Source organism: Ursus maritimus, unplaced genomic scaffold (assembly GCF_017311325.1).
Source record: "Ursus maritimus isolate PB19 unplaced genomic scaffold, ASM1731132v1 scaffold_19, whole genome shotgun sequence".
Taxonomy (NCBI): Eukaryota; Metazoa; Chordata; class Mammalia; order Carnivora; family Ursidae; genus Ursus; species Ursus maritimus.
This window is the reverse complement of record NW_024424341.1, coordinates 52,177,221-52,187,632: the sequence shown is the minus strand read 5'-3', so window position 1 is coordinate 52,187,632 and position 10,412 is coordinate 52,177,221. Positions and strand designations below refer to the sequence as shown.

The 10,412-nt window shown below is 57.3% G+C and overlaps 1 protein-coding gene across 1 annotated transcript in view; it reads left to right on the top strand.

The window, feature by feature from the left end:
• MEGF8 (multiple EGF like domains 8) overlaps window positions 1–10,412 on the top strand; it is a 41,252-nt gene that overhangs the window by 6,213 nt on the left and 24,627 nt on the right. Inside the window, 13 exon segments of the mRNA XM_040634038.1 lie at window positions 744–924; window positions 1,006–1,094; window positions 1,636–1,939; window positions 1,942–2,023; window positions 2,460–2,605; window positions 2,727–2,849; window positions 4,691–4,845; window positions 5,145–5,264; window positions 5,605–5,749; window positions 5,832–5,995; window positions 8,078–8,278; window positions 8,668–8,868; window positions 9,308–9,544. Coding sequence (XP_040489972.1) covers window positions 744–924; window positions 1,006–1,094; window positions 1,636–1,939; window positions 1,942–2,023; window positions 2,460–2,605; window positions 2,727–2,849; window positions 4,691–4,845; window positions 5,145–5,264; window positions 5,605–5,749; window positions 5,832–5,995; window positions 8,078–8,278; window positions 8,668–8,868; window positions 9,308–9,544 — 2,148 coding nt within the window.

The following is a 10,412-nucleotide window of genomic DNA, read 5'->3' as shown; positions in this document are numbered from 1 at the left end:
CCCCCCCCCCCCCCGCGACCCTGATCTGTGACCACACCTGCGGCTCCATCTCCTGCCCCTGCCCCTCCCCGGACCCTGCAGTCACCCACAGTACTCCCCTCTCCTCCAGATCCCGCCCCCACCTGCCCTCCAGCCCACCCCACCTTCATCTGGGGCCCCTCCTCTGCCCGGGCGCACTCCCCTCCTGCCTGTGACCTGCCTCTGGCCTGTGAACCCACCTGCCTTCCCCTTGCCAGCGACTCCATCCTCCCACCCAGCCAGTTTGTCTGGCCTTGGGCCTCAGCCCTGACTTCTGACTGCTGACCTCTGACCTTGGGCCTCAGCCGTGCACATCCAGCTTCCAAACTGGATCACGTCTTGAGCCCTCCTGCCTTCACCTCCCCAGACTGAGGTCTTCCAGCCCAGGCTGACCTTGCCCTCACCACTGCCCTTCTCCGACCTCTCTTGCTGTCTGTCCTGATTTTCCTCCCTGGGGCCTTCTGTCTTTCCCATTCCCTTTTTTTGTTGGTCTGTTTGCTTTTTTCTGCCTCTCTGCCTCCCTCTGGTTGTGTCTCTGTGTCCCTTTCTTCCTTCATCTGTTGGCCTGTCTCCTTCTTGGCTCTTACTCTATCGCTCCTTTCTGGGTCCGTCTTTTTCCTTCTCCCTTTCTGTCCCGCGTGTTTCATTCTGGCTTTGCCTCTCCTCCCCCATCTCTCCTTTTTTTCTCTCTCCATCCCTGCCTTTGTGTGCCCGTCCCCCTCCAGCCCCTGGGACCCTGCCGCTGTGAGCCTGGCTTCCTGGGACGTGCTTGTGACCTGCACCTGTGGGAGAACCAGGGCGCCGGCTGGTGGCACAACGTGAGTGCCGGGGACCCCGCCTTCTCAGCCCGGATCGGGGCGGCTGGTGCCTTCCTGTCCCCGCCAGGGCTGCTGGCCGTTTTTGGAGGTGAGCCGATGGGGTGCGCTTCTGGGGTCGGGTGGCCTGGCAGCCTGTGGCCAGGGGTTGAGCCTGTTTGCCCCTCCACAGGCCAGGACCTCAACAGTGCCCTGGGGGACCTAGTCCTGTACAACTTCTCTGCCAACACCTGGGAGTGCTGGGACCTGAGTCCTGCCCCGGTACGACCCCCTGCCCCACTCGGAGGCACCTGTCCACTCTGGCAGACCCAGCCAGGGCCCCCCCGGAGCGACCCCCATCACCCCATATGCCCCCACCCCTGCCGCTTGATACAGGCCCACCTCCTCCAGATGCTTCTTTTCTGCCTCTGACTTTCTTTTTTCTTCCTGTGTCTCCCTTTTTGCATCTTATCCTTCTGTGGACCTCTCGTCTCTTCCTCTTGGTTTCTCTCTCCGTTTTTGTCTCCCTGTTGGTCTTCTGCTCTCTCTTGGTCTCTGTATCTCTCCTCTGGGCTGTCTGTCTGTCTCTCCCTCTGCTTTTCTCTGCCATCTCTCCTATCCCTGCCACCCTGCCTCCTCCGCCTTTTTTTTTTTTTTTTTTAATTTGTTTTTATTCGCCTGTGTCTGTCTTGCTGGGTCTGTCTTCCTTTCTCTCTTCGTGTATCTGTCTTTCTCTGTGTCTCTGTCTCTGCAACTCTCTCTGTCTGGCTGGCTTTCTTGTCACTCTGTGTCACCATCCTGTCTCCCGGTCTCTTATCCACAGGCTGCCCGGCACTCCCACGTGGCTGTGGCTTGGGCGGGCTTCCTGGTGCTCATGGGTGGTGAGCTGGCTGATGGCTCCCTCACCAGTGACGTTTGGGCCTTCAGCCCGCTGGGCGGGGGCCACTGGGAGCTCCTCGCACCACCTGCCTCGGGTTCTTCGGGGCCACCAGGCCTGGCAGGTCATGCGGCTGCTCTGGTGGACGACGTCTGGCTCTATGTGTCTGGCGGCCGTACCCAGCACGACCTCTTCTCCTCTGGCCTCTTCCGTTTCCGCCTCGACGGCAGCAGCAGGGGCTACTGGGAGCAGGTGCCACTGGCCACTCCATGGTGTTCCACGCGCCCTCACGCACCCTGCTGGTTCACGGTGGACACCGGCCCTCCACTGCCCGGTGAGTGACCTGCTCTGCAGGGCCAAGCCTGGCCCAGGCCCGTGGGCCTTCAGTCTTTAGTGGGCTTCGCCCTCTGATGGACTTCTGCAGTCATCCGGGCCCACCTTCCTTAGGTCATTCACTAGTTCATTCGTTCTCTTATTTGCTCATCCACTCACTGACTCTAACCCTTTTCTCGCTCTCTTGACCACTTACTTCCCACGCACACCTGCCCATCCATGCACTCAGCCACACCCTGTTTGGTGGGGCCAGCCCTGGCTAGATGATGCACAGAACCCAGGGATGAGCCGGGCCTGGGTCCTGCCCACCGGGAGGCAGGTGGGGGATAAACCCCATCACGCCGGTCTCACCCTGACTGATCAGACAACTCTTGCGAGCCCAGAGGAGGAAGAGAAGCCCTTCCTGCCCTGAGCCCCTCCTCTGCCCCTCCTGATAGGTTCTCTGTGCGGGTGAACTCCACTGAGCTCTTCCACGTGGATCGGCGTGTGTGGACCACCCTGAAGGGCCGGGATGGGCTTCAGGGCCCACGGGAGAGAGCCTTCCATACAGCCAGTGTCCTGGGCAACTACATGGTGGTCTATGGTGAGGAGGCTCCCTGATCCCGCCTGCCAGGGCCCCACGCCCACACTGAGCTGAGGCTCCCTGCCTGGGTAGCCCCACCTCCACCAGGCTTGCCAGCCTTGCCCCTTTCCTCCTTTCCCAGGGGGCAACGTGCACACCCATTACCAGGAGGAAAAGTGCTATGAAGATGGCCTCTTCTTCTACCACCTCGGCTGCCATCAGTGGGTGTCAGGGGCCGAACTTGCCCCCCCAGGAACCCCTGAGGGTGAGTGGCCCCTCTCTTCTCCTGAGGTGCTCCTGAGAGTCGCACTTCCCTGACAGTAAATCTGGGCTTTGGGCAGGAGCCACCTTGGTCCTTGTAGGGTGAGCCAGATAGATGTCCTGTTGGAGCTGGCCTCGGAGGCAAGCCTGTGCTGGAGGCAGGGCGGCCCCTGTTGCCATGGAGACGGGAGGCCGGTCCAGCAGCACTGGTCTAGACTCCAGTCCAGATTTTGCCAGTTTCCAGATGCCCCAGGGAACCGCCTACATGCGACCTTTTCAAGGTCATAGAGTTGGCAAGTGGCAGAACCAGGAGGGCCGGCCCCAAGCAACCATCTGTACAAAAATATCATTTAATCTCTCTGTGCCTCAACCTGCCTGTCTGTAAAACGGGGATGTTAGTAACACTTGAACCGCCGGGCTGTTGTGAGAGTCAATTGAGATGGTGCGAAGAATGAAGACCGCCTAGCCAAGGGCTCAGTATGTGGACTTTCTGATAGTGTCAGAACCCTGCCCCAGGGCCCAAGGGGTTGCCTGGAAGGGGGTATGGAGAACCCTTTCAAACTTACTAAATCAGACTGCTTGGAGAATTAAAAGGAAGCCACAGGCCCACTGCTCCCAATCACACTTGTACACACAAACTGGGCATATCATTTCAGGGGGCTGTGAACTTCCAGGAGGCCCATCTCTTCTCCGTACCCTACTGAACAGAAGAGCGAGGACAGAGAACAGGCATAAGGAAGGGACATTGACATTTAATGGGTAGGCAGGGTGAAGGGTTCCCCATGGAATCCTGTTTGACCATCAGGAATAAAGCCTTGGCCTGGCATTCAAGGCCTCGAATCCAGGGCTCTTCTGCCCGTCCCTGTTTCTCCTTTAGGCCAGAGTGTGAGGTTTCTGGAGGACTGTTCCTCCGTAGTTTGTGAGTCCCCAGGCCAAGTCCCACGTGCTTACAGAGTACAGGTCGGTGAGAGGCCGAGGGGTCACCAGTCACTGACCACTTACCCATCAGTCAGGACTCTTGGTTCTGAGTGACAGGATCCAACCCAACCAGCTTGAGCAAAACCGAGTTCTTGGCTCACTTTAGTGACAACTGGCTTCAGGCTGGCCTGGGTCCGGGCACTGACATGATGGCATCAGCCGGTTCGCATTAAGGTTCACTTCAGTCCAGGGCAGGTTTGTCTTTTGCAAACGGTCACCAGCAGCCCTGCGCTTATGTCCTGCCCCTTTAAAATGCCCAGAGGGAGGAAGCGCATGCCTCTTTCCCAAGAGTCATAGGAATCAGGTCCTATTCCTGAACGAGTCACTGACCTGATGGGCCTGGGCTATGCCCCGTGGCTGCCAAAGGCAGGGTCAGCTGAGCTTGAGCCTAGGGACTGTAGTGGGAGAGGGGGGTTTTCCAGAGGAAAATCAGAGGCTGTCCCCAGAAGGGAGGCTGGGGCCAGATAGACAAAACCAGGTGAGAGCCAGGGGGCCTGCCTCATGGCTCCCCGAGGGCAGAAAGATGGTCTATTTATAGAGAAGGAAACCAAGATTCAGAGAAGTCGAGTCTCTTGCCCAAGGCCACACGGCTAGTCAGACCCGTGGCTTGAACCCAAGGAAGTGGTACCTAGGAATCAAAGCCAGGTTTTTCTGACCCTGAAGACCGTGCTCTGTCTTTTAGAGGTGGTTCGGGCAGTGGTGGGGGGGCGCGTTCAGTTAAGGCAGGAAGTCAGGGGCTGGACTGAGGCGTGGGAGAGTCGGGAGAGTCGGCGTAGTCCTCTGGGCAAGGGAGCCCTGAGCGTGGGAGGGGAGATTGGCACGAGTCTCATGTCCTTGGGTTGGGGGCGTGGGTCTGTATTCTCCTAGGCCGAGCAGCGCCTCCCAGTGGCCGATACTCACATGTGGCGGCTGTGCTTGGTGGCAGCGTCCTGTTGGTGGCTGGGGGGTACAGTGGCCGGCCCCGTGGGGACTTGATGGCTTACAAGGTGCCTCCCTTTGTGTTCCAGGCGCCTGCTCCGGACGTGAGCACTGGGGTGATAGGGAGAGGGTGGCTGGGGAGGAGGCAGCGTGGTACCCAGGGAGGTGGGAGCAAGGTGGGGTGGGTCCCGGGGAGAAGGGCTGGGGCTCCCTAGGGATACGAGAGGAGAGCGGTTGGTCCCCAGGTCCAAGGGGGGAGGACTGGAGGTCCCTGGGGCTGAGGGCAGAGTGGATGGGGTCCTGGAGGTGTCGAGCAGTTGAGGCCCCCGGGATCATCAACGGGAGCTGGCACGGGGGAGCAGACTCCAGGTCTGAGGAGCCCCCCTCCCCCATCTCTCTGCAGTACCACTTAGACTACTGCTCCATGTACACGGACCACAGCGTCTGCTCGCGAGACCCCGAGTGCAGTTGGTGTCAGGGGGCCTGCCAGGCTGCACCACCTCCTGGGACTCCCCCTGGGGCCGTGAGTGACCGTCCTCGCCCTCTGTCTCCCAGCACGGAGACCCGACCCTCGGTGTCTCCCTCTGTCGAAACCACTTGGGAGACTTGTTTTCACACCTAAGATCGGCACTCCTGACCCGTCGACCCCTGAACCTCTGACCCCTCCCAATCCTTTTGAACTTACAGCCCTGTCCCCACACCCCCCAGCTCCTGTCCTCTTGATCTTCCTTGTTCCGGCTGGCTTTCAGTTCCTTTCTCCAACTTCCTGACGCTTTCTACCCCAAGACTCCTGAATCTACAGCACTTGCCAGGTCCGTTAAGCCCCTGTGGACAGTAACCCCTGTCCCCTCCCCTCCCTGCAGTGTCCAGCTGCCAGCTGCCTGGGCCTGGGACGCCTTCTGGGCGACTGCCAGGCCTGCCTGGCCTTCAGCAGCTCCACAGCTCCTCCCCGGGGGCCCGGCGCCCTGGGCTGGTGTGTGCATAATGAGAGCTGCCTCCCCCGGCCTGGTGAGTGTGCAGGGGCAGTGTGGGAGGGGGCGGCGCAGCACCCCGCACTGACCTCTATCCCCCCCCCCTCCTGTCCTCACAGAGCAGGCCCGCTGCCGAGGGGAGCAGATCTCGGGCACCGTGGGCTGGTGGGGGCCTGCGCCTGTCTTCGTCACATCCCTGGAGGCCTGTGTCACCCAGAGCTTCCTGCCTGGCCTGCACCTGCTCACTTTCCAGCAGCCACCCAATGCCTCCCAGCCTGACAAGGTGGGGAGCCAGGGGATGGGGCCTGGTGTGTGGTCCTAGGGTTTTCACTTTTCAAATGGTTCTGTACCACTCTTGTGGCTGCCCTGATAAGCCTTTACATTCAAGGGTCTGCTTTTCCTTATTGACCTCAAAAGATTTTTTAAGGATTGTGCCAAAACACACATCATGTAAAATTTACCCATCAGTGATATGAAGCATGTTCACAGTATTGTGCCACCATCACCACCTGCTTCCAGAACATTCTCGTTACCCCAGAAAGAAGCTCCAGACCCATTAAGTAATCCCTCTCTGCTCCCCTTCTCCCCCTGGCCCCTGGCAACCACTAACCTTTTAGTGGTTAGTGCTTGGCAGTCTGCTAACTCTGGATTTGCCATCTCTGGATATGTCATACAAATGGAATCACATATGGTGTCTGTTGTGTGTGGCTCTTTCACGTAGAGTAATGTTTTCAAGGTCCATCCACGTTGTAGCATGCCTTAGAACCTCGTTCCTTTTTATGGACGAGTAGTATTATATTGTATGGCCATGCCACATCCGTTCATCAGCTGATGGACATGCAGGGTGTTTATACTTATTGGCTATCGTGAATAGTCCTGCCGTGAACATTCCTGTATAAGCTGTTGTTTGAATATCTATTTTCTTGTAGAAAATATTTTCCTTTATTTTTTTCCAATTGAGGTATCATTGACGTACAATATTATGTTAGTTTCAAGTATATAAGATAATGATTTGAAATTTGTATATATTGCAATGAACACCTATTTTCAGCTCTTTTGGGTACATATGTAGGAGCGGAATTGCTGGGTCATACAGTGATTCAATATTAGCTTATTGAGGAATTACCAAACTGTTTTCCGTAGCGGCTCCTTACTGATTTTTTTTTTTTTTTTTTTTTTTTTTTTAAGAGAGAGAGCAAGAACGGGGAGGGGCAGAAGGAGAGAGAGAATCTTAAGCAGGCTCCACAGCCAGTGTGGAGCCCAACATGGGGCTTGATCTCAGACTCTGAGCTCAGGACCTGAGCTGAAATCACGAGTCAGATGCTTAACCAACCGAGCCACCCGGGCGCCCTTCCTTATTGATTTTTAAAATAGATAACATAGTTGTATGGTTCAAAAATCACGATAATGTAAAAAGTTGTTGAGTGAAGAGTTTCTCCTATCTGTCCTGCTCCGCACCCTCTCAGTGTGGGAAGCTGTCCCCAGCATCCCCCCAACTCGACACCACCCTGACTCTTCCCCGAAGATCCGTTTGGATTTCCTGTATATCCTTGCAGGTCTGCCTATTCAGATGCATGTAAATGTGACATTTAGTTATTTTTTTTTTTTGCACAAAAAGTAATATTCTAGTCACACTACACTGCCACTTTTATTTTTTAACATATCCTGGCAAGCTTCTTAGCACTTAGGAAACACCCTCAAATTTTTTTTTTTTTTTACAGTTCTGTAATATTCCATTTAGATTCTAGGGCTGTAGTGCTAAGTAGTCTCCCGTTGATGAATACTTGGGTTATTCCATTCTTTTGCAGTTACAAAACGCGTGCTAATAAATCATGTAAGTGTGTCTGTCACTTTGAATGTTGGATCTGGACTCTCTCTCTCTCTCTTTTTTTTTTTTTAACTCGTGTACTGGTTTATTATATAACCAAGAACACGTTACATGCAAAGGAGCTCTGTCCCCATAGAGCTGGGGTGTGACCTCCTGCTGGCACAGGGACGTGTTCATTAACTTGGAAATTCTCTAAACCCTGTAGTTCAGGGACTTTAAAAAAAGTGTGGACTCTTAAGGGCTTTGGTGGAAAGTGCAAAGGTGGGATGTTGGGGAAGAAGCTCCCGAAAGCTCTGGGGTCCTGGAGTTTTGTGAGAGAGGTGATGAGCGGGGGCCGGGTCCCGGCTGTCTATTGTCTGAGTCGGAGTCCCAACTCAGAGTGCCCCTGGCCTCGGTCCCTCGCCTGATGAAAGAGGGAAGGAGGCTGGGGTGCCTGATCTTTTCTGGCTCTGATGTTTGCCTGAGGGGTGTGGCTACCGTGGGGCCACGCGGAGAGGCAGAGGCGCTCACGCGTACCCTCCTTCCCGGCTGGCGTAGGTGTTGATCGTTCGCAGTACGACCATCACTCTGACGCCCAGCCCAGAGACTGACGTGTCCCTGGTCTACCGTGGCTTCATCCACCCACTGCTGCCCGGGGGGCCCGGAGGGGCAGGGGCTGAGGATGTAGCTGTGTGGGCCCGGGCCCAGCGTCTACATGTCCTTGCCCGGATGGCCCGGGGCCCTGACACGGAGAACATGGTGAGGATGCCTGAACATTCAGGGTGCTGTTATAAATAAGGGGGCTGGGGTGTATGGTGCGGGGGAGGACTGGGGGGAAATCAGAGGCATGGGATATATCCTTAGTGGAGGGAGGGCCCTGGGGTTTTCAGTTATGAATGGAATTGGAGGGATTTTGAAGAAGGTGGGGGAAGGTCTGAGTTACCAAGTTAAACTCCCCCTGAGGAGCGAGGTGGTGGTGGGGGGATTGAGGGTTCTCAGAGGTTCTTTGGGTCTAAGGAACTCTGAGGCCCTCTTCCTCTTCCCAGGACGGAGGTGAGTGCTAGGTAGGTTTGGGGCTCTTGGAGGTTTCAGGGGTGGGGGTGGCTGGAACATTCTGAGGCCCCTGTCTGTCCCTCACCCGTACCCAGGAGGAGGTGGGGCGCTGGGTGGCTCAGCAGGAGAAGGAGACGAGGCGGCTACAGCGCCCAGGGTCTGCTCGCCTCTTCCCACTGCCTGGCCGGGGCCACAAGTACGCGGTGGAGATCCGGGGCCAGCTCAATGGCTCGGCGGGCCCTGGGCACAGCGAACTTACTCTGCTGTGGGACCGGACTGGCGTGCCAGGCGGCAGCGTGAGTACCCAGGCCCTGGCCTCAGATCCCCCGAGCTTTCCGAACCCCAGACCACAAATTCTAACTCTCTTGACCTGACCTCCCTGCCCCCCCCCCGACTCTTGAACTCTGGGTGTCGCCTTGAGCCCTCTGGACGCCAACCTCTGACCCCCAGATTCTGCCCTGATCTCACATTCTGACCCCCTGCCCACATCTCTGATCCCCCTGGCCCTGACTTCTGCCCTCTGCACTTGGCTTTCTCTTCTCTTGATGCTCTCGAACCCCAGTCCCCTTTGTTCTGCTCCTCCTAAATGCTGATTTCCCACGGGCTTGAGTTCTCAACCTTGTCTCCAAACACTGAAGTCTTTAGCGCCAAAGCCTGACCCCTACCCCCAACCTCAACCCCTGCCCTGGGACTTGGCATGTGGACCCCTGCCCCTCACGTGAGCCTTTCCCCTAGGAGATCTCCTTCTTCTTCCTGGAGCCCTACCGCTCTTCAGCCTGCCTCTCCTACTCCTCCTGCCTGGGCTGCCTGGCGGACCAGGGCTGCGGCTGGTGCCTGACCAGCGCCACCTGCCTCCTGCGCCAGAGCGGGGCCCACTGCGGGGACGACGGGGCTGGCAGGTCGCTGCTGGTGCTGGTACCCGCCCTCTGCCCGCTCTGCGAGGAACACCGCGACTGTCACGCCTGCACTCAGGTGCCTGCCAAACCCCAGAGGGGAGGTCTGAAGATCAAGGCAGTCGAATCAGGCGACTGGGAGAGGGGGAGGACCCTCTGGAGTTGGCATGGGCATCCGAGGGGTCCCCTGGGTGCAGTGGGGGGAGACAGGTGGGACTGTTGTCCTTGATCTGCAGGTGAGAGCCAGGTGGGGAGCAGAGGAGAGGGGCTAGAGAGTGGGTTCCTGGCAGTCAGGACTCTCCCTGTTGTAGGGCCTGAAAACCCAGCTTAGCACCTCTTTACCAGAGTGGTAAAGAAATCGGTCTTTAGGCCTGTGGTTCAGACCATGTGGTCAGGCATCCACCCCTCTCCATCCCATGCCCTCGCTTCCCTGGAGGTTCCTTCCTTGGGAGTGGCAAGGGAGCCACGAGGGCTCCAGACTTTCATCCCCTCACTCAGCCCCTCGAGTCCCAAGTGGAAGAGAGCACCATTCTATCTATCCCCACCCCCCTCTGACCCCCAGTTCAACAGAAGTCCCAGAGCACGTTTTGTTGGTTCTGGTTGGGTCTTATGCCAACTCTCAGAGCCATCTCTGAAGCTAGGGGGAAGGGAGCCTGGCCCCTGGCCACCTCTGGAGCTCAAGGATCCGTCAGCTCCAACTGGACCACACGTAGGGGTTCTGTTGCCCCAAAAGGGAGTAGGTGCCGGGAAGGCGCGGATCCCATGGATGCCATTGGTTGCAGCGGAAAGGCTGGAGAGGCAGGCCGCTGGGGAGGGAGGGGGACTTGGGGTTGGCCTGTGGGGTGGGGCAGGTGAGGCAGGCAGCTACTTGTGGAGCCCAGGGTAGACGGCTGAGCTGGGCTCTTACTCCTTCTTTAATTCCCCAGGACCCCTTCTGCGAGTGGCAT